The sequence below is a fragment of the Malaclemys terrapin genome, chromosome 19 (assembly GCF_027887155.1).
Source record: "Malaclemys terrapin pileata isolate rMalTer1 chromosome 19, rMalTer1.hap1, whole genome shotgun sequence".
Taxonomy (NCBI): Eukaryota; Metazoa; Chordata; order Testudines; family Emydidae; genus Malaclemys; species Malaclemys terrapin.
Window position 1 is genome coordinate 4,255,985 of NC_071523.1, and position 27,757 is coordinate 4,283,741.

The 27,757-nt window shown below is 50.4% G+C and overlaps 1 protein-coding gene across 2 annotated transcripts in view; it reads left to right on the forward strand.

Annotated features, from left to right (window-relative positions):
• The window catches only part of EPHA8 (EPH receptor A8), a 103,337-nt gene that overhangs the window by 58,287 nt on the left and 17,293 nt on the right, over positions 1 to 27,757 (forward strand). The window contains exons 3-7 of one of the 2 annotated variants that reach the window (XM_054008824.1): positions 9,830 to 9,985; positions 16,223 to 16,558; positions 20,526 to 20,650; positions 20,827 to 20,989; positions 22,718 to 22,814. In XM_054008824.1, the coding sequence (XP_053864799.1) occupies positions 9,830 to 9,985; positions 16,223 to 16,558; positions 20,526 to 20,650; positions 20,827 to 20,989; positions 22,718 to 22,814 (877 nt within the window). The remainder of the gene's footprint in view (positions 1 to 9,829; positions 9,986 to 16,222; positions 16,559 to 20,525; positions 20,651 to 20,826; positions 20,990 to 22,717; positions 22,815 to 27,757) is intronic. The other variant, XM_054008825.1, reaches the window with a different exon arrangement.

A 27,757-nucleotide genomic window follows, 5' to 3' on the forward strand; every position in this document is an offset into this window, starting at 1 on the left:
ATGGAAGTGGCGACGGCTGGCAGTGGTGGGTTGAGGGAAGTGGCGACGGCTGGCAGTGGTGGGTTGAGGGAAGTGGCGACGACTGGTAGTGGTGGGTTGAGGGAAGTGGCGGTGGCTGGCAGTGGTGGGTTGAAGGAGTGATGACAGTTGGGTTGAAGGAAGTGGCGATGGCTGGCAGTGGTGGGTTGAGGGAAGTGGCGATGGCTGGCGGTGTCGGGTTGAGGGAAGTGGCGGTGGCTGGCAGTGGTGGGTTGAGGGAAGTGGCGGTGGCTGGCAGTGGTGGGTTGAGGGAAGTGGTGACGGCTGGCAGTGGTGGGTTGAGGGAAGTGGCGATGGCTGGCAGTGGTGGGTTGAAAGAGTGATGACAGTTGGGTTGATGGAAGTGGCGATGGCTGGCAGTGGTGGGTTGAGGGAAGTGGCGGTGGCTGGCAGTGGTGGGTTGAGGGAAGTGGCAGTGGCTGGCAGTGGTGGGTTGAGGGAAGTGGCGATGGCTGGCAGTGGTGGGTTGAGGGAAGTGGCGACGACTGGTAGTGGTGGGTTGAGGGAAGTGGCGGTGGCTGGCAGTGGTGGGTTGAAGGAGTGATGACAGTTGGGTTGAAGGAAGTGGCGATGGCTGGCAGTGGTGGGTTGAGGGAAGTGGCGATGGCTGGCGGTGTCGGGTTGAGGGAAGTGGCGACGGCTGGCGGTGGTGGGTTGAAGGAGTGATGACAGTTGGGTTGAAGGAAGTGGCGATGGCTGGCAGTGGTGGGTTGAGGGAAGTGGCAGTGGCTGGCAGTGGTGGGTTGAGGGAAGTGGCGATGGCTGGCAGTGGTGGGTTGAGGGAAGTGGCGACGACTGGTAGTGGTGGGTTGAGGGAAGTGGCGGTGGCTGGCAGTGGTGGGTTGAAGGAGTGATAACAGTTGGGTTGAAGGAAGTGGCGATGGCTGGCAGTGGTGGGTTGAGGGAAGTGGCGATGGCTGGCGGTGGTGGGTTGAAGGAGTGATGACAGTTGGGTTGAAGGAAGTGGCGATGGCTGGCGGTGTCGGGTTGAGGGAAGTGGCGGTGGCTGGCAGTGGTGGGTTGAGGGAAGTGGCGATGGCTGGCGGTGTCGGGTTGAGGGAAGTGGCGACGGCTGGCGGTGTCGGGTTGAAGGAAGTGGCGACGGCTGGCGGTGTCGGGTTGAGGCAAGTGGTGACGGCTGGTGGTGTCGGGTTGAGGCAAGTGGCGACGGCTGGCAGTGGTGGGTTGAGGGAAGTGGCGGTGGCTGGCAGTGGTGGGTTGAAGGAGTGATGACAGTTGGGTTGATGGAAGTGGCGATGGCTGGCAGTGTCGAGACCTGGCTCCCGGTGCTGAGCACAAGAGGGTTACTCAGCGTCGCTGCTACTCCTGGCCGTACCCCCCACTCCCGCACACAGATCTCTTGGCTGCAGCCTGCCTTCATGCTCCTGAGGAGAACAGAAACGAGAAGGACCCCAGCCAGGAACTCCAAGCAGGCTGCACTTCCACCCCCTGCCACTACCAAAGCTGCCTTTCCTTCTCCAAATCGCTTCCCTAGGCAGAGTTCTAGCCCCCATCAACACCAACTTGGACACGCAGAGTGGCTGATCCTTGCCTATCATTTCCTTGACAGGCTCATCTATCATTTCTGCTACCCTGCCAGATAGCAGATGTTATTCTGTTCCCAGAGGATAAGCGGGAGGTAAACAAATGGCCCAAGCTACAGATGGCTTGGCAGAGCCTGCCCCACACTCTCTCTTATTGATACAAGACTGCCAGCTCCAGAGACCTCCCAGTGCAGGCAGCGGCTGCCAGGAGGCGTCAGGAGCTGGGATGTGGAGAGGGGGAGCTGCAGCACCACGCTGGGATGTGTGGATGGGCTGTGCCGGAAGCAAAGCCACCGACTCCAATCACTGTGGTGGGACGCACGGAGCAGAAACCACGTGATGTTGGTATCATTATAAGAATATAAGAATGGCCAGACTGGGTCAGAGCAAAGGTCCATCCGGCCCAGTATCCTGTCTACCGACAGTGGCCAATGCCAGGTGCCCGAGGGAGTGAACCTAACAGGTAACAATCAAGTGATCTCTCTCCTGCCATCCATCTCCACCCTCTGGCAAACAGAGGCTAGGGACACCATTCCTTACCCATCCTGGCTAATAGCCATTAATGGACTTAACCTCCATGAATGTATCTAGTTCTCTTTTAAACCCTGTTAGAGTCCTAGTCTTCACAACCTCCTCAGGCAAGGAGTTCCACAGGTTGACTGTGCGCTGTGTGAAGACCTACTTCCTTTTATTTGTTTTAAACCTGCTGCCCATTAATTTCATTTGGTGGCCCCTAGTTCTTATATTATGGGAACAAGTAAATAACTTTTCTTTATTCACTTTCTCCGCACCACTCATGATTTTATATACCTCTATCATATCCCCCCTTAGTCTCCTCTTTTCCAAGCTGAAAAGTCCTAGCTTCTTTAATCTCCTCATATGGAACCCGTTCCAAATCCCATATCATGTTAGTTGCCCTTCTCTGAACTTTTTCTAATGCCAGTATATCTTTTTTGAGATGAGGAGACCACATCTGTACGCAGTATTCAAGATGTGGGCGTACCATGGATTTATATAAGGGCAATAAGATATTCTCCACCTTATTCTCTATCCCTTTTTTAATGATTCCTAACATCCTGTTTGCTTTTTTGACTGCCGCTGCACAGTGCGTGGACATCTTCAGAGAACTATCCACGATGACTCCAAGATCTCTTTCCTGATTAGTTGTAGCTAAATTAGCCTCCATCATATTGTATGTATAGTTGGGGTTATTTTTTCCAATGTGCATTACTTTACATTTATCCACTGTGACAGACCCAGACCAGTGGGGTACAGGAGTCTGGTAGAGGGCAAATATACTGGTCACTGGATGAGTAGTTTTCTGTTCCCTGAGTGACCAGAACAGGGGCTGCACTAGAGTAATCAGGAACCTGCTAGAACCAGTTAAGGCAGGCAGGCTAATTAGGACACCTGGAGCCAATTAAGAAGAAGCTGCTAGAATCAATTAAGGTAGGCTAATCAGGGCATCTGGGTTTTAAAAGGAGCTCACTTCAGTTTGTGGTGTGAGTGTGAGGAGCTGGGAGCAAGAGGCACAAGGAGCTGAGAGGGAGAGGGAGAGGGTGTGCTGCTGGAGGACTGAGGAGCACAAACGTTATCAGACACCAGGAGGAAGGTCCTGTGGTGAGAATAAGGAAGGTGTCTGGAGGAGGCCATGGGGAAGTAGCCCAGGGAGTTGTAGCTGTCATGCAGCTGTTACAGGAGGCACTATAGACAGCTGCAGTGCACAGGGCCCTGGGCTGGAACCCGGAGTAGAGGGTGGGCCCGGGTTCCCCCCAAACCTCCCAATTGACCTGGACTGTGGGTTCTTCCAGAGGGGAAGGTCTCTGGGCTGTTCCCCAACCCACATGGTAAATCTCTGAGGCAAGAAAATCCGCCAATAAGCGCAGGACCCACCAAGATAGAGGAGGAACTTTGTCACACCGCATTAAATTTCATTTGCCATTTTGTTGCCCAATCACTTTGTTTTGATCTTTTTGAAGTTCCTCACAGTCTGCTTTGGCCTTAACTATCTTGAGCAGTTTAGTATCATCTGCAAACTTTGCCATCTCACTGTTTACCCCTCTCTCCAGATCATTTATAAATAAGTTGAATAGAATTGGTCCTAGGACTGACCCTTGGGGAACACCACTAGTTACCCCTCTCCATTCTGAAAATTTACTGTTTATTCCTACCCTTTGTTCCTTGTCTTTTAACCAGTTCTCAATCCATGAAAGGATCTTCCCCCTTATCCCATGACAACTTAATGTATGTAAGAGCCTTTGGTGCGGGACCTTGTCAAAGGCTTTCTAGAAATCTAAGTACACTATGTCCACTGGATCCCCCTTTTCCACATGTTTGTTGATCCCTTTAAAGAACTCTAATAGATTAGTAAGACGTGATTTCCCTTTACAGGTGGCATTAAAATGGCTGGTTATGGGTTTAGAAGCAAGTGTATATTTCATGCAAGTGTATGTGCTTTGAGAGCCGGAGACAGAAGTGCTTCGTGTTAGAGATTTCCTACACACACCCCGATGGTTGTCATGCATATGTGCTCCATGCGTGTGTATGCATGTGTGTAGAGGAGGAAGTGGACCCACATAAACATTCCTCACTCTAGTCCCCAGTGCTCTAATTACCCTGGTTGCCGTGATCGTCCCAGGTCCTGCACTGACTTTGTGGCACTGCATCTTAGCTAGAGCTGGGCTAGTAATTCACAACGCCTTATTGGATGAATATTTCTGCTTTGGGAGCAGACTGTGATTTCCCCAGAGGTGGAGGTCCGTCCGTGGGGAGGGATGGGTACATTGGGTTCGAATAGCAGCTCCTTCACGATCCTGTTCTGTGAGTGGCAGAAAGATAGAATTCAAGCTCTTTTGACCAGATTGGACAGATCAGTCACATGATGTCCCTACTCCACATTCGATGAACAAACCTCTCAGCATGAGGGCGCCCAATAGAACTTGACATTGGCTTTCCATGAATATTCAGTCATAGTTACTGGAGACCTGCCAATTCCCGCCCTAGGAAGGGAGCAGAATGTGATCGTTTAAGGATTCTAATGACTATATTTGGCCGTGTCCCCCGAGCTCTGGTCATGGCAGCCACAGGTCATCAGACTCTAGGGATATATGGAAACTCAGGGAATTCAACCCAGTCCCTGTCCCAGTGACCCAAGGAACTCACTTTCTCCTCCTGTGGCAGTTCAGATCAGTGGAAACAGTTTAGAGCCAAGCTTACTGGTCTCCAGACTAGGATACACTGCCGGGCCTGCCTGTGAGCCCAGGAAGGGGTGAGCTGACACGGTTTATGTGGGAGGGGTGATGGAGCAGACAGGAGTGTTTTGTGACTACTAAATAAAATAAATTAATTAATGGAGATATCCCATCTCCTAGAACTGGAAGGGACCTTGAAAGGTCATTGAGTCCAGCCCCCTGCCTTCACTAGCAGGACCAAGTACTGATTTTGCCCCAGATCCCTAAGTGGCCCCCTCAAGGATTGAACTCACAACCCTGGGTTTAGCAAAGCAAGCCAATGCTCAAACCACTGAACTATGTTCTTTGCGTACAGCTGTCTGTCGGCACACCTTGTGCAGCATTGATATACATCAAAATACATCCCTGTGGTCTCCTGGGCTACGCCCCAGAGGGCTCTCCCGAGATGGACATGTCCAGGAGCCCTGTATAGAGCGGGAGAACTTTGCTATAGGTTGTTTTGGACCGTTCTGTGGAATTCTTCTCCTGCTACAGGGTGGGTTAAATAACCTAGAGACGAGATCTCGTTCTTTATTGCATTCTGTAGGTGTTCGAGCAATGTCTGTGGAGCCTGTTAAATTCTTTTACCCAACGGCAATTCCCTGCAGGTTTGTTCTTCTCACCACTAATCATTGAGTGAGAGTCTGTTCCCCCACACTCTATTGGCCTGCGTTTCCTAGCAGGACCAGAGCTGTGGGAGTGGGACATCCCAATAGGTACGGTAACATGCTTTGGATCGAACAGGTGCCAATTCAAGGACACAGTCATTATCTACACAGTCTCCCACAATGCACATATGGGAGGACTGTGTAGCCCACCGAACAATCCATATGTTCTACTACATGGACTTCTGCCTGTCACAGGCACTGTCTCACATGCCTGCCACAGAAGCCATCTTGAGTGTAGACACACACACACACACACACACACACACACACACACACACACACCCCATGGCCCTGAAACAGGAACCGTCCAATACACATGTCCTGGCTCCATCAGAGACATTGACCAAGATCCCCTGGTCTGCTCTGGGGACTTCATGCATCCTAGTGATGACAAGCAGCCGCATGGATCTGGCCGAATGTCTGACCTGTGTCACAGCCAAGACACCATCGCACATTCACACCAGCTCTGGCCCAGTGCTGTGTTTCGTATGGAGCATGTATAAACAGGGGTAATTTAGCATAATTTTCCCCTTGACTACATCTAAAATAAATGTGACTCATCGCCACAGGTAATTAACATTTCTTTACAACATTAAATTCTAAATGATTACAACTCCTGCTCAATGAAAATTTGTCATGCTTTGTGTTCCCATTTTTCGTGGCCAGCTGTCTCTCCAGAGCTGATAAATGGGAGCAGCATGCAGTGACAAATTGGCTCTGACTTCACCGCCCCTAATTTGGGGGATCAGCTCCGGCTCCTTGGTCAGAAAGCACAAATCCAGAAGATGAGCAACGTCACTAACGCTGCCCGCACGAGCCCTGCCAGCTCAGGACATGAGTGAGTGCATCTCCCATAGCTGGGGAGTGGAGCTGGGAGGAAGGTGCATACTGGCCCTCTGCACTGTGCAAACAGGCACAGAGAGGTGAAGGCCAAAGGCCAGACATAGGTGCCTGGAGCAGCATGGCCAGGCCCCAATGTTCAGAAATCATGAGTCAAAATCCACAGGATTGGCTCAAGACTCACAAGATTTCCAAAGAGAAGAATTGTTGGTGCTTTGCCTTCTGGGGAGGGAGGGAGGGCGTGCACAGGTCATGCTTTCCGGCTTCTCCCTACCACCAGGAGGGCTGGAAACGTTCTTTTGTGACATGAAAGCTCAGTTTCTCATGCACTGCCATGTTTTAAGGAAAACAACAGATGTCACCAGACTCACGATGAGATTGCCAGAGTTGGCAACGTTGCCCAAGCCAAGCCCCGCAAGCATGTAACTGATGTGCCTCTAGCCTGGCTCTGTGGATGAGGGGAAAGCGGTGGATGTCATATATCTTGACTTTAGCAAAGCTTTTGATACGGTCTCCCACAGTATTCTTGCCAGCAAGTTAAAGAAGTATGGGCTGGATGAATGGACTGTAAGGTGGATAGAAAGCTGGCTAGATCGTCGGGCTCAACGGGTAGTGATCAACGGCTCGATGTCTAGTTGGCAGCCGGTATCATGCGGCGTGTCCCAGGGGTTGGTCCTGGGACTGGTTTTGTTCAACATCTTTATCAATGATCTGGATGATGGGATTAATTGCACCCTCAGCAAGTTCGCAGATGACTCTAAACTGGGGGGAGAGGTAGCTACACTGGAGGGTAGAGGTAGGGTCCACAGTGACCTAGACAAATTGGAGGATGGGGTAAAAGAAATCTGATGAGGTTCAACAAGGACAAGTGCAGAGTCCTGCACTCAGGAAGGAAGAATCCCATGCACTGCTACAGGCTGGAGACCGACTGGCTAAGCAGCAGTTCTGCAGAAAAGGACCTGGGGATTACAGTGGATGAGAAGCTGGATATGAGTCAACAGTGTGCCCTTGTTGCCAAGAAGGCTAATGGGACATTGTGATGAAGTGGGACTGTTCTTATTGTTTCCTCTGAATATTGTGTGGGTGCCTCAGTTTCCCCTATGCATTTCTTAAGTTTCTAGGGGGTGAGATTGTTGCAGAGCAAAGGGCCAGTGTGCATAAATGGCTGGCACTCTGTCTCCTGGCAGCTAATGGCTGGGGCCCGTCCCCCGTGCAAGATGATAGCTAAAGGTGTTGGAGAACAACGAGATCAGGTGACCTCCTGGCCCGGGAAAGGAACAAAGCAGAGGAGGAGGGGCTGGAGTGGATTTTCAGTTTGGAGCTGGCTGGGAAATGGAGGGGAGCCCAGACAGGGCTCTGGCCTCCCTGGGGCCCCCCAAGATGGACCTGACTGGGGGGATCCTGTTGTCTGTACCGGCAAGAGCTGTCTTGGACTGTGTTCCTGTCGTCTAAATAAACCTTCTGTTTTACTGCCTGGCTGAGAGTCACGGTGAATTGCAGGAAGCTACGGGTGCAGGGCCTTGTCTCCCCCACACTCCGTGACAGACATATTGGGCTGCATTAGTAGGGGCATTGCCAGCAGACCGAGGGAAGTGATTATTCCCCTCTAGTTGGCACTGGTGAAGCCATTCCTGGAGTACTGTGTCCAGTTTTGTTCCCCACACTACAGAAAGGATGTGGACAAATTGGAGAGAGTCCAGCGGAGGGCAACGAAAATGATTCAGGGGCTGGGGCACATGACTTACGATGAGAGGCTGAGGGAACTGGGCTTATTTAGTTTGCAGAAGAGAAGAATGGGGGGGGGGGGATTTGATAGCTTCTTTCAACTACCTGAAGGGGGTTCCAAAGAGGATGGAGCTTGGCTGTTCTCAGTGGTGGCAGATGACAGAACAAGGAGCAACGGTCTCAAGTTGCAGTGGGGGAGGTCTAGGTTGGATATTAGGAAAAACTATTTCACTAGGAAGGTGGTGAAACACTGGAATGGGTTACCTAGGGAGGTGGTGGAATCTCCTTCCTTGGAGGTTTTTAAGGTCAGGCTTGACAAAGCCTTGCCTGGGATGATTTAAGTTGGGAATTGGTCCTGCTTTGAGCAGGGAGTTGGACTAGATGACCTCTTGAGGTCTCTTCCAACCCTAATCTTCTATGATTGATTCTAAGCCGGGCACCCAAAAATGAAGGCATTCAAATTAGGGTCTGAGTAACTTGCTTCGGGTCACACGGGGTATCTGGCGGAGCTGGGATAAGACCCTAATTCTCCCAGCCAGAGCTCTCAGCGTGTTACCTGGCAGGCTTCATAGCACATTGAAGCTCAGTCAGGCTCGCTGTCCCATACTCGTCAGGGTGGGGAGCAGCAGCTGAGGCAGGGCGGGGTATGGTGGCGGGGGAGGGAGAAGACCCTTCTCCGGCAGCTTTGGGCCCCTGCTGCCATCTTCATGTTTCTAAGGAGTTGCTCAGGAGACGCTGACCGTAGCTTTGGGAAGAGGGAGAGCTGCTGGAAGGACACGCTTTGCAGAAGGAGGGAAGGGACTAGAACTGGCCCATAGCTACTGTGCTCTTCTGCTCCCTCCTTCCCTCTCCCCGCCTCACCTGTTACCCCAAAACTACTGTCAGCTTCTCCTGGGCAATTCTGCTCCTTCCCACACAGGCTTGTCTGCCCTTGGTGAGGAGGAGAAGCCAAAGCTCCCAGCTGTCCCTCGGCCTTGCCTTGCAGTGCCAACACAGCCCAGGGCATACAACTCAGCTGCATCCCGCTGAAAATATTGTTCTGCATTTAATCAACAAGGATTGGCCAATCTCCATTGCCAGGTGTAGCAGCCTGCCTGGCACTTGGAGGGAGGAGCCCAGGTTGCAGCAGGAGGGCAGAGTTTGGAGGAGGCCCCAGGAAGGCAGTCTGTGTGCACATGGCTGGAATGTCAGCTGCACTGGTTGCACTGCTGGAAATAGTTCTCTTCGGAGTTTAATTTTGTTTTACGAGCATGGAGGCCTCTCATATTATTACCCAGCGTGTGGTACATGAACCATATGGGGAGACCTGTGGGGGTGCTATGGTGAGGAGTAGTGGAGTCCTGGACAGGCCATGCCTCCTCCTCTAGCAGGGAATTCATTCCCTGCCCTCAACTTGCCTGGGTGTCTCGCCTACTTTGTGCTGCTGCTCGGCCCACTCCCCTGCCTCGTGCTGGGAAGCAGCAGCTGGTGGACGGCGCTAGGAGGCCACTGTAGCCAGCGGCAGGGCAGAGCCAGTCCGGAGCCTGGGTCAGTTTCATGCAGAGGCACGTGGGGACTCAGAAGCCCCCGCCTCTGGGCTCTCCAGGGCTTCTAGAAGGGACAGGGAAGAGCTAGCGAGCTGGGAGGTCCCTTTGGAGGGGCAGGAGTGGAGCTTTCTCACAGAGCAAGTCTCTTTCCCGTAGGGACATTGAGCTCAGTGTCTAGATATGGGATTTACCAAGCCAGTGGCTGAGTCTGCGCTGGGTGCTGCCTTCTGACTGCTTCCTTTCCCCCTCTCCTCTAGCCTGCGAGTTGGGATTTTACAAGTCAGCCCCTGGTGACCAGCTGTGTGCAAAGTGCCCCCTGCACAGCTACTCAGAGAGCCGGGCTGCACAGGTGTGCCGCTGTGACAGCAGCTACTACCGGGCAGCACAAGATCCCCCGTCTGCTGCCTGCACGCGTAAGTACCAGCCCATCTGCCTCGGACTGCCCACCCCCTTTCCACAGCACACAGGGAACAGAACACGAATCAGGCTGGCTATAGCAGCAGAGGAAGCTTCCCATGCAAGTGGGAAGGGCCAGAAGGTCGGTGAGGGAGTATCTGTCTGTGGGACAAGAGGGACCTCGGCACTACAGGGGTGAATGTGTTAGAAACGTCGGGCTGGAGTCCTGGCCCCACTGCAGTCAGTGGGAGATTTGCCATGCTCTGTGCGTGTCTGGGACGAGCGCTGTGACTGTACCTCAGGGGTGTTTGTGTTGTCCTGGAGGCATGTCTGCATTAGGATAAAGGTGTGCGTTTCAGTCAGTATAGCTCACATGTCAAAGCTACAGTGTGCCTTGACTTCACAAGGATTTTAAAGCATGTAAGCTGTCGTGTTTTAAACCCGTCTTTTTCTTAGTGTAGATGGGGCCTGTCTCTCTGCATGTGAATGCCATGGATTCATAGATACATAGATTCCCAGGCTAGAAAGGACCATTGTGCTCATCTAGTCTGATCTCTTGTGTAACACAAACCAGAGAATTTCCCCCAAGGTCATTCCTAGAGCAGATCTTTTAGGGAAAAAAAAACAATCTTCGTTTAAAAGTTATCAGGGATGGAGGATACACTGCGACCTTTGGTAAGCTGTTCCAATGCTTAATTACTCTCACTATTAAAAATTTACACCTTTTTTCCATTCTAATTTTGTCTAGAGTTAACTTCGAGCCATTGGATCGTGTTAGACCTTTCTCGGATAGACTGAAGAGCCCATTATTAAATATTTATTCCCCATGTAATTACTTATAGACTGTTATCAAGTCACCCCTTAACGTTCTCTTTGTTAAGCTAAAGAGAGTGAGCTCTTGGAGTCTATCACTGTCAGGCAGGTTTTCTAATCCTCCAATCATTCTTGTGGCTCTTTGAATCTTCTCCAATGTATCAACATCCTCCTTGAATTGTGGGCATCAGAACTGGACATAGGATTCCTGCAGCGGTCATGCCAATGCCAAATAAAGGGTAAAATAACCTCTCTGCTCCTACTCGAGATTCCCCTGTTTATGCATCCCAGAATCGCATTAGCCTTTTTGGCCACAGAGTGACACTGGAAGCTTGTGTTCAGCTGATTATCCATCATGACCCTCAAATACTTTTCAGAGTCCCCCACCCTGCCGTATGGTCTGCAGTCTGTGTTCATAGAGCTATACATTCACATTTAATCCTGTTCAAATACATGTTGTTTGCTTGCATCCAGCTTACCAAGGGATCCAGATCGCTCCGTATTGGTGACCTGTCTTCATAATTATTTCCCACTCTCCCATTTTTTGCGTCATCTGCAGACTTTATCAGTGATGATTCTGTTTTGTTCCAGGTCACTGATAAAAATGTTTAAACAGCATAGGGCCAAAAACAGATCCTTGCGGGATTCCACTAGTAAAACCCCCACTCAGCGATGATTCCCCATTTACAATTACATTTTGAGAACTATCAGTTAGCCAGCTTTTAATCCATTGAACGTGTGCCATGTTCGTTTTTTAATCAAAGCATTATGCAATACCAAGTCAAACATCTTATAGAAGTCTAAATATATTACATCAACACTATTACCTTTATAAACCAAATTTGTAATCTTTTTTAAAAAAAGAGATCAAGTTAATTTGACAGGATCTATTTCCATAAACTTATGTTGATCAGCATTAATCATATTACCCTCCTTTAGTTCTTTATTAATTGAGTCTTGTTTCAGATGCTCCATTATCTTACCTGGAATTGATGTCAGGCTGACAGGCCTATAATTACCTAAGTCATCCCATTCACCCTTTTAAAATATTGGTACAACATTAGCGTTCTGCCAGTCTTGTATAACTTCCCTGATGTTCAAAGACTTACAAAAAATCAACATGATTGGTCCACCCAGCTCCTCAGCCAGCTCTTTTAAAACTCTTGGTTGCCAGTTTTCCAGACCTGCTGCTTTAAAAAGGTCTAATGTTAGTAGCTGCTGTTCAACATCCTTCTGAAACACTAGTGGAATGGAAAGAATGTTATCATATGATATGACTACAGCATCTGTTTTATTCCAAATACAGAAAAAAAAATATTTATTGAATGTTTCTGTCTTTTCTCTATTATTATTGATAATTCTACCATTTCCATCTAGTAACGGACCAATACCTTTGTTAGGATTCTTTTTGTTCCTAATATACTTTAAAACACTTTCCTGTTTCATTTTTCCTGACTCATACCCTAAAGTGTTTGCTTTTGTCTCCATTCGCGTCAGGATAAGAAGTGTTTTCCCACGCAGCTCATCCTGTCCTCTTTGCAGTTCCGGTGCTGTGCAGGGAAGGGTTGGATGTGATCAGGAGTCGCTGACATGTCGCTGTGGAATGCAGGCGGTTTTCATTCCGATTCTGCATGTGACATATCAGCGAACAGCACCCACTGCAGCAGCAGTGACATCAAACCCACTGCATGGCAGGACAGGCTCCCCCAGAGAGGCAGCCGGATTGCCGAGTGGCCTTGGTCAGTCTGTGACAGCTTGGTGCTCAGACTGATCAAATGGGTGCAAGCCAGGCCTGGGGCCAGCTGATGATGGGCAAACGCCCCACACTGCTTTGCCAGCACATCTTCATCTGCAACCTGTGCCATGGGATGAAGTGATCCCTTGGGCTCTCCCAAGCTAAGCAACGTGAGGCTTGTCCAACCCGTGGCTGGGAAGCCATTCTAGTGGCAGCAGAGAATGGTGTGAGTTACTGAGTAGGGGGTGTGCTCTCCCCTCAACTAGGGTCTGGCGTGGGAGTGCTGTGGTGGAGGGTGGGTGACAGACTCTCTCTCCTCTGTGTCAATGCTGACCCTGGTGTTCCAACATGCTGCCAGGGGCTCCTGGATGGGAGGGAAAACAGAGGTTCTGCCCGAGACGTCTTGGCGTCCCCCTAAACCAGTGAAGGGTCTGTGAGCGCCTTCCTTGTAACAAACCAAATTAAGCTATTTAAGGATGCATCCCAGAGACACCAGGAAACATCAGTGCCCAGTGAAGAAACCCCTGGGCATCAGGAGAAGAAGATAAAGTGTGGTATAAAATAACAGACTGGCCAACTCAACCTACTGTATATGGATAACTGAGTGTGCAATCGACTACAGACACATTCTAAGGACGGATCACTAGTCGGGCCAGGTCTAACTGTTAGTTAAATTGTATATTATTAAGCAAAGTGAGTTCATGCATACACCTATAGTTTTAATTCTTTCTCAGTGAAATATGGTTAAATGTGGTTATTGTGTAAAAGCAAATATATCACTTCTGTATACTACTTTAATTAACATAATAGTACCTTATCAGGAATGCACAAAACTCGAGGGCTGGGCAAAAGACTATTCCATAGTCTGGTATCTTTCAAAACAGTAGATTCCAAAATCTAGATGGAATTATTGGTTACATTTCAAGATTTTCTGAATATCTATTTGATTTGCAATGTGCATACATTGCTGAACTGTTTAATCAGACACAAAGCAAGTTAACAAACTAATTGCAGCAAGTGATAAAGGCAAGGAAAAACCAGACTGGTAAAGACATTATTTTTACAGCTTATGGGAGTTACATGGTAACCACCACAACCAACTCATTAGGAAACATTGAAGAAGGAAAATTGCCTGACCTCGTTAGTGATGAACAGCTAATTAGTATGGCCCTCAGCGTATAGTAAAAGCTGTGGCTAACCGGCAGTGCGTTGAGTCATGTGGACAAATTCCCTTTCAGTACCAGGCATAATTCGGGTTGAGTGACACAGTATCTTAATGGAGATAATGTGTTGTTAAAACAATCTTGCTCAGTGCCTGGTTCCATGTACATTTCTTTGATAGTGTCACTACCACTATTGGAGCCTGGCACAGGAATATTTAATAAATTGGTTACTGATCATTCAGTAGGTTATCTGGAAGACAGCGTCTACAAGAAACAATTGGCTCTCCGTCAACTAGCAGTGTATCCCGCAGCAGTGCAAACCTGAAAAGCACCTCAGACAGCTTTCAGTGGTAGTTGTGTTAGTCTGTATCAGCAAAAAAAATGAGTCCTTGTGGCACCTTAGAGACTAACAAATTTATTTGGGCATAAGCTTTCGTGGGCTAAAACCCACTGCATCAGATGCCTGGAGTGGAAAATACAGGAACAGGTATAAATACATGAAAGGATGGGGGTTGCTTTACCAAGTGTGAGGTCAGGCTAACGAGAGAAATCAATTAACAGCAGGATACCAAGGGAGGAAAAATAACTTTTGAAGGGGTAAGAGAGTGGCCCATTAGAGACGGTTGACAAGAAGGTGGGAGTAACAGTAGGGAGAAATTAGTATGGGGGAAATTAAGTTTAGGTTTGTAATGACCCAACCACTCCCAGTCTTTATTCAGGCCTAATCTGATGCCACAAGGACGCCTCATTTTTTTTTGCTCACACAGCTTGTTATGCCAAGGATGCTTTTGACATTTCAACTCACGTGTGTGGTCACAATGGTTCAGCCCAATATGAGACAGAGAAGCTGGCCACCACTGTCTCCTGCTCAGGAAAGTTTCCCAGCAGGTGCTAACCAGCAGGAAGGGTAACCTATAACGTGGGTGGACAGTACTGTGTAGTAACTAATTACAAGAAGTTTATATATGGAGGCCTCACTTGTAAAGTCACCACTCCGCATTTCTGTTTTATCTCTCATCTACCTAGCACTGTGGGACACACTATAATAATGTCTATCCCAGTTTTCAAAATGAATCTATTATCCAAAGTGAGCACCAATGAAGTTAAAACTTACCTACCAGTTTTAATGTGCATATTAATCACTTTAAATTTAAAAACATTACTAGACAAAACCTCACATTCAGATTAGCAGTGACATGCACAAGGCAGAACAAGCCTTGAAAAACCTTATTCATGATGGGGATCTTAAAATACTGATTTCCCACACCTGGATAGCAATTGCATTTAAGGCTTTGCTTGTGTTACATGGTGTCTTACTTTTAGCTGTGATAATGATCTATTGCCACTTATGGAGTTTGTTAAAACACTTTAAATCACATATAAAGGCCCTCACCACTAATTCATACATTCATTTGGAAAAGCTGTCGCCTTGACAATAACAATTATCAAGGCAACAAGTGGGGGCCCTGCTAAATAATATATGCTGGCTAGCATATACATCGTATTCATAAAATGTATTATCTGCACTATCCATATTAGTATGCACTGAGCAATAACATTAAGCACAAATATTGTAACAGCGATATAGCCCAAACCAACCTCTACAGTAATCCTGTTCACATATGCTAAGTATCCCATAACTCCTTGCCTTTGCTGAAGTAAGCATTTGGCATAAAGGGGTAGGAAACTTGTCAAAATCCAGAAACATCAATTTGTTCTATTTAGTACCAGCTAGGGAAGTATCTTCACGGACCAGTACCTGGAATGCTAGTACACAAAACAAAGCTAAGGGAGGAACAGAATAGCAAGTTAGGGAAGTGGGACAAACTGCTGGCTTAAACTGTAGTGACATGTCACTTGTAAAATCATCATATAACTAATACCAGCTGCGACGTGTGACTTGGGGAGTGCACCTTCTGCGTGAGGTGAATGTACCATCGCTGCACGAGGCTGCTCGTTGGAGACTGGTATTGGATAGAACCTTTTCCTGTACCAGATTAATAAACCTGACACATTGGTCATTTAGTCTCTTGAGTATACTTCATACCACACCAAAGTGTGGTCAAGTAATTGACTCTGCAATTTATCAACAATCCTATTCTAGTCAGATTCTCACACTGCATGGCACCCTCAGATCAGCCTGTATCTGGTTGTGTTATTTCCTCCCTTCCCCGCCCCGCCACACACCCCCAGGGCATGGCACCCTCAGATCAGCCTGTATCTAGGTTGTGTTATTTCCTTCCCACCCCGCCCCGGGCATGGCACCCTCAGATCAGCCTGTATCTAGGTTGTGTTATTGCCTTCTCTCCCCCCTCCCCTGCCACACACCCCCAGGGCATGGCACCCTCAGATCATCCTGTATCTAGGTTGTTATTTCCTTCCCGACACACACACTCAGGGCATGTCAGTCACTCTCTAGTCAGCCAGTATCACTCTGTTCTCTCCCACAGATCACATCACCTTCCCATGGGCTTTTCTCCCCCCCCCCCCCGGCCCGAGCACAGCACCCCACCAATCTGGATGAATCTCTGCTTCCTTTCCAGGGCCCCCCTCTGCTCCTGTCAACCTGGTCTCCAGTGTGAATGGCACCTCGGTGACACTGGAGTGGGCTCCACCCCTGGACAAGGGGGGGCGCACTGATATCACGTACAACGTGGTCTGCAGGCGCTGCACGTGGGACCTGGGCCAGTGCGAGGCATGCGGCGGTGGGATCCGCTTTGTTCCCCAGCAGATGAGCCTGGGGCAGGCTGCCCTCACCGTGGCCAACCTCATGGCCCACATGAACTACTCCTTCTGGGTGGAAGCTGTCAACGGCGTGTCCGACCTCAGCCTGGAGCCCAAGAGATTTGCCGTTGTCAACATCACCACGAACCAGGCAGGTAGGAGGAGCAGATACCCCCAGGAGGCTCGGCCCACGGCAACTGATGTGAACAGCTCCCCGCTGGGCCCAGCTGGACCTTCTCCCAAGGGGGTCAGCGTTTGCCTAAAGGCCCCCCGAGGAATCTGAGTCCGCCCTGGCTTTCCCTACGCTCAGAAGGAGAATTAGCCGCGGTCACTGTGTGTGGGGCCTGTGACAAATGCTGGCTTGCCATGGTGACCATAGTAGCTCCCAGATAGGCATCTGTGAGAAATGGCCCTTGTCTCCTCAGCCGGCATAGCAGCGGCCCTGGGGAGACGGGGCTGTCTGGGGCTCACCGCTGAGCTGCCGTCTGCAGACGCACGCTTTGAGCGAGCGAGGAATTAATCTTCTTCGGTTCGCTTTCAGCCCGTCACATTCCGCTTCGTCGCCACCTCCCCAACACCCCGGCCGTTCCGCTGTGGCCTCACGCTGGGCTGCTCCAGTTCCACAGGAGGCCGGGGCGCACCGGACATTTGTTTATTGACAAAGAACACTAAGTGGAGCATGAACTCCTAGGTCTGCTCCTCACCTCCCTTCCCAAAGGGCCACGCAAAAGTTCATGCTCCATCTAGTGCTCCTTTCCCATCTCACACAAGGGCCAGCACCTGGCAAGTGCCTGTGTTGTTTGCTTGGGAAAGTCTCTTTCAGGCATATCTTGTCTTTTCCAATCCCTTGCTGAGAAACAGCCTCTTTCCCCAGGAAGCAGTTCCCCACTTCAGCCCAGAGCAGGACCTTGGGGCCCCTCTTCAGTGCAGGGACCGGCTCTTGGAGCGTTACATGATGAGGCACCTCAGGGCTTACTTACGCTCACAGCACTGCTGAAGTGCTTGGTGGAGACACTCCCTATGCCGACAGAGAGCACCTATCCGCACAGGTACTCCACCTCCCCCAGAGAAACCCTCCCATCTACACAGCCCCGGGGCTAGATCGGTACAACTACGTCGTTCTGAGCTCCACACCCCCGACCGACGTAGTTATACTGATGTAAGTCGGTAGGGTAAACCAGGGCTCATTCTGCTCTTGTGTACGAGTGTCAATCTGGAATAACTCCAGAGAAATCAAGGGAGATGCCTGGGTCAGCTCATAATAAGTAAGAGAGGAACAAGGCTTTTTATTGCAAACTGTCTCCTGCAGCTGCCCAGGCTCCCAACTGACCCCCCCAGAGGACATCCCCCCTTCCCCTGCCCCTCCTGCCGGCCCCGCCCCAGCGTTATCACACTGATGCTAAGGGGACGGGCACTAAATGCCTGCAATGGCTGGCTGCATAGACAGATACTGAATGCTCCCTAGTTAGCTTTTCTCGTAGAACAGGTGCAGCTGGGAGCAGCAGAAGCAGGCCGGTTGGAAAGAACAGCGGTTTAGCCGTGTGGCTGGAGGTGTTTAAAGGGATGCTGCAATGGAAAAGAGGCACCAACCTGCAAAGCGGAGAGACGTGGTCAGTGCGATAGTCAATGGTCGTTCTCAGTCGTCCCGACAGCTCCATCACTCAGAGCACCACTCCGGAGAGGGGCCAGATGGGGACTGCCAGATAGACCATACTCTCTGGACTGACTAGGCCCAGTCAATCAATCTTTACTGAGCTCTCCGGGGAATCTCACCAATCCCTGGAGTTCAGGAGTGCCAGGGATTGCTGTGGAGTGCGGAGCCTCAGTGCTCTGCCCGTGGGGATTGCCTTGACGACTGTTCCCTTCTGTTGTGCCCAGCAGGGCTTCCTGGGGCTGCGCCACTTTCCCCACGGCCTCTGTCTTCACTAGGGATTCTGACCTCGCATCACTTCCTGTTAGTTAATATGGTCACACGGGCCAGTCTGGACGCTCCCTGAATGTTCCCCAAGGCTTGTCTACACATAGTTTCTGTGCTGCTTTAACTATACTGTGATCTAACCCAATCCAGTGGTAGCGGTTCAAAAGCTGGGAGTTGGGCAGCTCATAGGCTGATCCCTGGGGTCAACCTTATGGCCAGGAAGAGACATGTGGGGAGTGTCCCCAGGAGCTTTGACAAAGACATTAGCTGCACAGACTCGTTCTTTGTGTGGGCATTAGAGCGAGAGGCACCAGGCAGCCCAGTCGAAACGTGCGCTTTACTGCAGCACAGCAGAGTGTGGCTAGTTGAGGCCCCACCTGGGATTGACCTCCATGAGCTACAGTGCGGTAAAAACCACAGCGGGAATAGCGCAGCCAGTGCTACCTGGAGTTACCATTTCAGCACCCAAACACCACAGGCCCCATCTACGCCTGTATTCTGCCTCCAGCAGGGGCTGCAAGTTGAGGCTTTAGAAAATGGCAAGACCCTTTCCCTGTAATGAACCAGCCAATTGGGCAATGCTATAGGTGGGTGAACTATCCCTTCCTGGCCCCTGCTCGGCGCCTGCATAGTTACAATGTTAATGCCGATCGTCATGCAGTTCTCTGGCCGTTTGTCTGCTGAAAGCCTGGGGCCGGGAAGCCCACCGGCAGATCCAGGCGGGGTGAGGAGGTTTCCCTTTGTTTGATCTCAGTTCACCAGCCTTTGCAGTGATGCCATGGGACAGTGCTTCCCGGGGGCACAGGCCATAAGGCGGCCAGGCCTCTTGGGTAACCAGTGTTATGATGCATCCTGGTCCATAGCTAAACCACTAATGCAGCTCCCCTGCAGCTGCACTGAGGGGGTGTGTGTGTGTAATGTTACTGCTCACCCCCCACCACCTGTAAAACTGGAATATTCCATTATGACTACCGATCCTCCTACCTGGCACACCAATAGGGCATTCCATTATTGCTGCCCCGAAAAATGGAATATTCTATTGCTATCCACCCATCCACCCAACAAAACAATGGGGTGGTCCATTATTGTTGCCCCCCCACCAACTGAAAAAATGGAATATCCCATTCTCGCTCTTCCACCCACCCAGCATAACAAAGGTCGTACATTATCATTGTCCCCATGCACCCACCGTAACACATAGTCTCTGGATCACCGCATGCAAGCCCCTCCTCGGGGGGAGGATTACGGCGAGCAGGGGGCCCTGTAATCTAGCCGGCAAAGGCACAGCAAGGTCCGGTGTCTGGAAGCTGAAGCTAGATACATTCAACGTGGAAATGGGTTAATTAAGCCCTGGAACAGCTTGCCTAGGGATGTGGTGGATTCTCTGTCATTTGGGGTCTTTAAATCGAGAGTGGACATTTCTTATCTCAGTGCTCTGGGCTGGATGAAGGAGCCCTAGGTGGGGGTCTCTGGCCTGGGCTATGCAGGTCAGCCTGGATGATCAGAATGGTCCATCCACCCACAATGACAGTGGAGTCTTTCATTGGTGCGCTCTCCCTCTGTGACAGTGGCATGTTCCATTGTGCCTCCCGGCATCCATCCACAACGATGGAGTGAAAAGATCGGCAGCAGCAGTGAGTGTGCCCGGGGTCCAAGGATGCCAGCTGTGCCGGTGGGGGGCTCTTCCTGCCACTGGCACATTGTCTAGCTAATCATCGGCCAGGCCAGGCTGACTTGAAAAGGAAATCAATCACTCTGAGCCCAGCTGGGCTCGTCTGCGCTCTGGTGCCATGGCCTGGGCTGGCAAGGGTGTAACCGGGGCCCCATTGACCAGAACGGTTTGTGAATCTGCTCTACCAAAACAGAGAGAGCAGCGCCCACGGCCTGGGACAGCAAGAGGTTGCTGCCCCGCCTCGCTAGGGAGCAGAATGGAGTTCTGGGACAGATTGTGGGGGAGTCTGACGAGTCAGTGCTGTGCCAGGGCCCTGGGCAACTGGACAGCAAGGCCCTGCTCTCGGGGAAGGTGCTAGACAGCTGGGCTGTCCTCTGAGCGTTTGCCTAGGGTCCCCAAGCTTGGGGCAACGGCTGGCCTCTGAACAGGCTCCGGAAGTGCCCGAGATCCAGGGATTCCCAGTCTGCAGCATAGCTCGCTCTCTCACTGGAGACAAGTCCAGTTTCTGATGTTCTGTCATCTGCATTCTCAGCCCCATCCCAGGTGGTGGTGCTTCGCCAGGAGAACACGGGTCAGAACAGCGTCACGCTGCTGTGGCATGAGCCAGACCAACCCAATGGCATCATCCTGGAGTATGAGGTCAAGTACTACGAGAAGGTAACAGTGATTTGCTGGCCCAGCCCCCGCAGCCTGGCCAGGGTGCATTAAGCCAGGGTTATAGCTTAGGCATGATGTAATTACTGTTACCAGCCAGACACATCGAGAGGGTTACTGCCAGGCTCTCCCCAGTCCCTGCGCTGTCTCAGTGAGATCTTTGCCTTGCTCTCAAACAGGACAAGGAAATGCAGAGTTACTCCACGCTAAAATCCAAAGGCACAAGTGCGACTGTCTCTGGGCTCAAGCCTGCAACCCGCTACATCTTCCAGGTTCGGGCCCGGACCTCTGCTGGCTGTGGGAGGTTCAGCCAGATGGTGGAGGTGGAGACCGGGAAAGCAAGTGAGTGCACGAGAGGATGAGGATGGGGAGAGAGCGATCGTATGTGCATGGGCACGAGGGTTAATGTGCAGCACCCAGACGCACAGCACTTGGTCAGTGGGCTGTTTGTCTTGGACTTCAGCCGGAGCGGGATCCGCCGCACAGTCAGTGGGAGGCTGAAGGGAGAGGAGTAAGCGAACGGGGAGGTGAGGCAGAGTCAGAAGGGAGCGGTGGTTCTGCTGTCCTGGAATCCAGGCTGGGAGTGCCAGGCACTGATGTTGGTGCAGCAGCTGGCATCTGGGTGGAGGGGTTTGCTTGAGGGATTATGAGCAGCTGGAAATGGATAATGGCACATGATAGTGTAAGCGGCCGTGAGATGGGGAGGGAAAGCTGGGGGTGGGGGAGGTTTGAAATCTTGGGCCTGGGACACTACACTGCAGACTAGGAGAAGGGCAGAAGAGACCTCATTCGGTCTGCCTTCCCTGCAGAGCTAGCCCACCATCCGCACACAATCCCCTCTGAGAACAGTCCCCAGAATACAGGACTTCCCCCCCATCCACCACCTGCATCCCCCTGCCCTTCCGTGTGGGCCCACCCCTGGCTGCATCCCTCTGCACGGCGATGCCGCCTCCACCCCTGTTCCCACCAGTGTCCTCCTGCATCCAGTTTCCTCCTCTCTCTTCTCGTTGTCCCTGGACAAAGGCATGTGTGGTGCTGCGTCCCTCCCGGACAGGGCCACTGCTCCACAAAACGAGGACTGTCTGGGTTCAAACCGGACGAGTGGCCTCCCGAAGTGGGATTGCTCTTTGCAGTGAGGATGCAGGTGAAATCACTGCGGCGTGACAGTCCTCCAGGGCATTCCCACAATCCTGCCGTGTGCCCAGAAGGACAGACAGGATCTCCCACAATGCACTGGGAAAGACTCGCAGAGCGTCCCAACTGACTGCAGCAAAGAACCACGGACAGGCCCCCAGAAATCCTAGCGACTCAGTGAGGACATGGGAACCCAGGCAGGGTTTTGCTGTGCTCGCTGCTCCCTGCAGGAATTGCCGAGTCGCTGGGGGGGGGTGGAGTGACACTGCAACCGTCAGACAGAGGGACCAATTCTCCCAGGGCTCCTCGCAGCTTGAGAAGCGCCATTGCAATGATTAGCGCAAGGAAGTGGCAGCCAGCATTCCCGGGTTCTGCACTCACCTCTGCCATGGGTTTGCTGTGCCCAGGGGTGGCTCCAGGCACCAGCGCAGCAAGCACGTGCCTAGGGCGGCAAGCCCCAGGGGGGTGGGCCTGCTGGTCTCTGTGAGGGTGGCAGTCAGGTGGCCTTCGGCAGCATGCCTGCGGGAGGTCCGCCAGTCCCGCGGTTTTGACAGCAATTCGGCGGCGGGTACGCCAAAGCCGCGGGACCAGCAGATCACCCGCAGAAATGCCACGGGACCGTGGACCGCCCGCAGGCATGCCGCCGAAGGCCGCCTGACTGCCGTAATTGGGGCGGCAAAAAACATAGAGCCACCCCTGGTTGTGCCACACTGGCCGGTCTAGCTCCATGCCTCGGTTTCCCCATCTGTAAGGAGGTCCCTGCACTGGGGGACAGGAAGATTAATTCCTTTCCCATCAAGATCCTCAGTGGAAGGTCTGGCGGTGGGGCAGAGTGTTATATATTACGGAATGTAGGTTTACAGAGGGTGGGTTAGTGGGTGCCTCATACCAAGCACATGCGCCTTGAGTTCCCCTTCTGTGATGTTTCTCTTCCAGTAGCTCTCAGGTACGACACCATGACAATCATCTGGATCTGCCTGACCCTGATAACTGGCCTTGTAATCCTGCTGGTGGTTCTGATCTGCAAGAAGAGGTAGGAGACCCGCAGCGGTCACTGCATGCTCAACTCAAAGACACGTCCTGTTGGCTCCCCCTAGAGCTGGGGCAAGAGGCTGCGTTCGCGCCACACCTGGAGATTCTGTTCCATCTGCCTGACAGGGAGTGGAGCATCGCTGAGAGCAGGGGTGGTGGAGACAGAATGGCAGGCCGCAGGAAGCAAACCAAGGAAATGTTCTAAGACAGCATTTCTCAAATGCGGCCACTGTGGCCACATGTGACCACCAGGGGGTTTTCTTGCGGCCACAGCCTCCTGGGCAGTGATTGGAGGGGGGCGTGGCAAAGCATTCACCCCTTCCCCAGTGCCACCAGTAGGGGTTGGGCCCTGCCCCCCTCTAGAGCCACAAACAGCAGAGGGTGAGTTCCCCCCTTTCCCAGGGGTAGTGGGGCTTGGGCTTCTGGCTTCTGCCCTAGGACATTGGGTGGCAGGCTCCGGCCGTGGGGTTTCGGGTTCCAGATGCAGGGCTTTGGGCTCTGGCCCCAGGCTCGCCCCCCTCCCCAGCACCCATGGCCCCCGCTGCCTTCCCCAGCCCTCCATTGCCCCTGGACCCCGCTGCCTGCCTACCCACCTGTCCATTCAGAGCTTAATTTGTCCCCTGGCTTGCCAGGGCTGAGTAAGTCTGCTGTGAAAAGCAAGATTAACAAACCTACAAATATCAGTTTTCCCAGGAGCAGACTTACTTAGCTAGCAAGTCTTAAAAACAACAACAAAAAACAGCCACCAAAAGAAACAACAACAAAAAAAGAGAAGAATGTACAAAGCACCTTATTTTGTTTCTATTCTGCTTAGGTCCAGTAAAGAATAGAGACAACTGTACATTATTTTTATTATTGAGTCTGAAAAAAAACCCTGCATAGATAAATTACAATGATTTGGACATGGATATGTGTATATTTATTTGTTTTTCCTCAAGTTAATTAAGTATTTTAGGAAAAATTGTCAGAGCAGCCACCAGCAAGAGTTGGTGACCGGAGTCTAAGGCCACCAAAAATGTCTTAGGAGAACCCCTGTGCTAAGAGACCAGAGTGGTCCTGGGGAGAGTTAGCTCAGATAGACAAGAGCAGGGCTCCCGGTCACCTCAGGAGAAGGGGGACCTGGAGCTGATCTGCAGTAGGCCTGTTTCTTGCCGCAGTATTCTTGCCGCCGAGTTAAAGAAGTATGGGCTGAATGAATGGACTGTAAGGTGGATAGAAAGCTGGCTAGATCGTCAGGCTCAACAGGTAGTGATCAATGGCTCCATGTCTAGTTGGCAGCCGGTTTCAAGCGGAGTGCCCCAAGGGTCGGTCCTGGGGCCGGTTTTGTTTAATATCTTTATTAATGATCTGGAGGATGGTGTGGCCTGCACTCTCAGCAAGTTTGCAGATGACACTAAACTAGGAGGCGTGGTAGATACACTAGAGGGTAGGGATCGGATACAGAGGGACCTAGACAAATTAGAGGATTGGGCCAAAAAAAACCTGATGAGGTTCAACGAGGACAAGTGCAGAGTCCTGCACTTAGGACGGAAGAATCCCATGCACTGCTACAGACTAGGGACCGAATGGCTAGGTAGCAGTTCTGCAGAAAAGGACCTAGGGGTCACAGTGGACGAGAAGCTGGATATGAGTCAACAGTGTGCTCTTGTTGCCAAGAAAGCTAACGGCATTTTGGGCTGTATAAGTAGGGGCATTGCCAGCAGATCGAGGAACGTGATCGTTCCCCTTTATTCGACATTGGTGAGGCCTCATCTGGAATACTGTGTCCAGTTTTGGGCCCCACACTACAAGAAGGATGTGGAAAAATTGGAAAGAGTCCAACGGAGGGCAACAAAAATGATTAGGGGTCTGGAGCACATGACTTATGAGGAGAGGCTGAAGGAACTGGGATTGTTTAGTCTCCAGAAGAGAAGAATGAGGGGGGATTTGATAGCAGCCTTCAACTACCTGAAGGGGGGTTCCAAAGAGGATGGAGCTTGGCTGTTCTCAGTAGTGGCAGATGACAGAAATAGGAGCAATGGTCTCAAGTTGCAGTGGGGGAGGTCCAGGTTGGATATTAGGAAAAACTATTTCACTAGGAGGGTGGTGAAGCACTGGAATGCGCTACCTAGGGAGGTGGTGGAGTCTTCTTCCTTGGAGGTTTTTAAGGCCCGGCTTGACAAAGCCCTGGCTGGGATGATTTAGTTGGGAATTGGTCCTGCTTTGAGCAGGGGGTTGGACTAGATGACCTCTTGAGGTCCCTTCCAACCCTGATATTCTATGATTCTATGATTTTATGTTGGGAAAGCAATAAGTCTGGTAGCACCTTGCTAGTACCGTGTTTTAGTGTCAGTATAAGGCGGGGGTAGTCAGTCAACAGGCAGACCATGGGCCAAATCTGGACTGCCAGGCACTTTTGAACATACCCTGAAATCTTTTCATTTATTTATTATCATTATTGGTTTGTTTATTATTTTCTCTGGAATCTGGACTGTGACTGTACCTTGGCCAAGACATTTGGACTTCGACAAAAAATAATCAACTACTGCTGGGGTAAGGTTTTTTTTTCTGGATTCTGAATCTCAAGACCCTAGGTTGGAAGAAACTGCCTGATGATACCTTGTCACTGCTGAGCATTTTGAAATACGAGCACTTATCACAAGCCAGGTGGCAGTGAAAGCATTTTCATTGAAGTTCAAATATTTTTAATGAAAACTGCACGCTAATGTTTTGTGCTGGAGCTAGGAGGTACCTAGGTACTGTCTGTATTACAGTTGGTATTAGCTGTATACCTTTCTAGTACACGCCCTCCTCCCCCAAACTGAGACAGAAGGCATATTCTTCCTGTACTCTCTGAGCATGCTCACAATAAGTTCTTACATCTTCACTCATGTGAGTTAATTTTCAACTACTGGACAATTATAGACATCAATAAATTATAAATCAAACACTCGCCACACACCAAATACAATACAGGAGATCCACATAGACAAAATGAAGTCGAGGATTGCTGCAGATGCAATATCCAGAGAAGCCATAAGTAAGAAACTAGACCTGTGCATTGATCCCTTAAACGCCACTAGGCACTGTAATGAGGCGGTTCTGGTGGGACCCAACTGAGAGTGCCAATTCAGGACAAATTGCTTAAAACAGGGCAGTTACAGCCCAAGGCTGGGGGTTTTCTACCTCTAAGGCAAACCAAACCAGCCAAAGAAGACTTTGGTCTCACCCCACTGGCTAACCACAAGTTACACAAGCAATTCCCGTAGACACTCCAGTTTCCCAGTATCCCCACCAGGGCCACTCGTTATGGGGACGAATGGTTATGAAAACCAATACCCCATTAAAAGAAAAAAGGTTCTCCTGATCCCAAAGGATCAAGCCCCAGACCCAGGTCAATATACAAATCAGATCTTACCCACAAATCACGCTGTTGCCAATCCTTTAGAACCTAAAATCTAAAGGTTTATTCATAAAAGGAAAAAGATATAGATGAGAGCTAGAATTGGTTAAATGGAATCAATTACATACAGTAATGGCAAAGTTCTTGGTTCAGGCTTGTAGCAGTGATGAAATAAACTGCAGGTTCAAAATCAAGTCTCTGGAATACATCCTCAGCTGGGATGGGTCATCAGTCCTTTGTGTAGAGCTTCAGTTTGTAGCAAAGTTCCTCCAGAGGTATGAAGCAGGATTGAAGACCAGATGGAGATGAGGCATCAGCCTTTTATAGTCTTTTCCAGGTGTAAGAACCTCTTTGTTCTTACTGTGGAAAATTACAGCAAAATGGAGTCTGGAGTCACATGGGCAAGTTCCTGCAGACTTTGCTGAGTTACAAGGCGTATCTGCCTTCTCTCCATGGGTCAGTTGTATAGCTGATGGTCCTTAATGGGCCATCAAGCAGGCTAGGCAGAGCTAACACCAACTTGTCTGGGATGTCTCCCAGAAGATTAGCATAAGTTTGAAATACAGACAGTTTAGAGCCAATATTTATAACTTTAACTACAAAACTGATAGACACATGTAGACAACATAATCATAACCAGCCAACCATCACCTCATCTTAGACACCTCATTTGACCCCCTTTATACAAGATTTGGTGCCACTACAGGACTTTGGTTGCAACCATGTTCTATATGGTCCCAGATTCTATCAATAACGTCACAGGCACTCAGAGGCAATAGTAAATATTGGCAGGGTAGAGTGGCACAACCATCAGTGTAGATAACTCACTTACAGCTGGAATTTTCCAAATGCATGAATCGGAACATTGCTGGCCCGCCCCCAGGGTTCTGTGACACAATACCGAGGAGAGCAGAGACACTGGCCGTGCAAAATGCACGGGTTGGTCCAACAAAGATATTTGATGCTGAGCTTATCTATTGAAGGCTTACAAGCAAGTTCATGAGAGGTTGAGATCAAGAATATTTTGACAGGTGATTGGTTCCTGTACCGACATCAACATTCAACAGTGTGATGCTGTTGCAAAAAAAGCAAACATGATTCTGGAATGTATTAACAGGTGTGTTGTGAGCAAGACACAAGAAGTCATTCTTCCGCTCTACTCTGCTCTGGTTAGGCCTCAGCTGGAGTATTGTGTCCAGTTCTGGGCACCGCATTTCAAGAAAGCTGTGGAGAAACTGGAAAGGGTCCAGAGAAGAGCAACAAGAATGATTAAAGGTCTTGAGAACATGACCTATGAAGGAAGGCTGAAGGAATTGGGTTTGTTTAGTTTGGAAAAGAGAGGACTGAGAGGGGACATGATAGCAGTTTTCAGGTATCTAAAAGGGTGTCATAAGGAGGAGGGAGAAAACTTGTTCACCTTAGCCTCTAAGGATAGAACAAGAAGCAATGGGCTTAAACTGCAGCAAGGGAGGTCTAGGTTGGACATTAGGAAAAAGTTCCTAACTGTCAGGGTGGTTAAACACTGGAATAAATTGCCTAGGGAGGTTGTGGAATCTCCATCT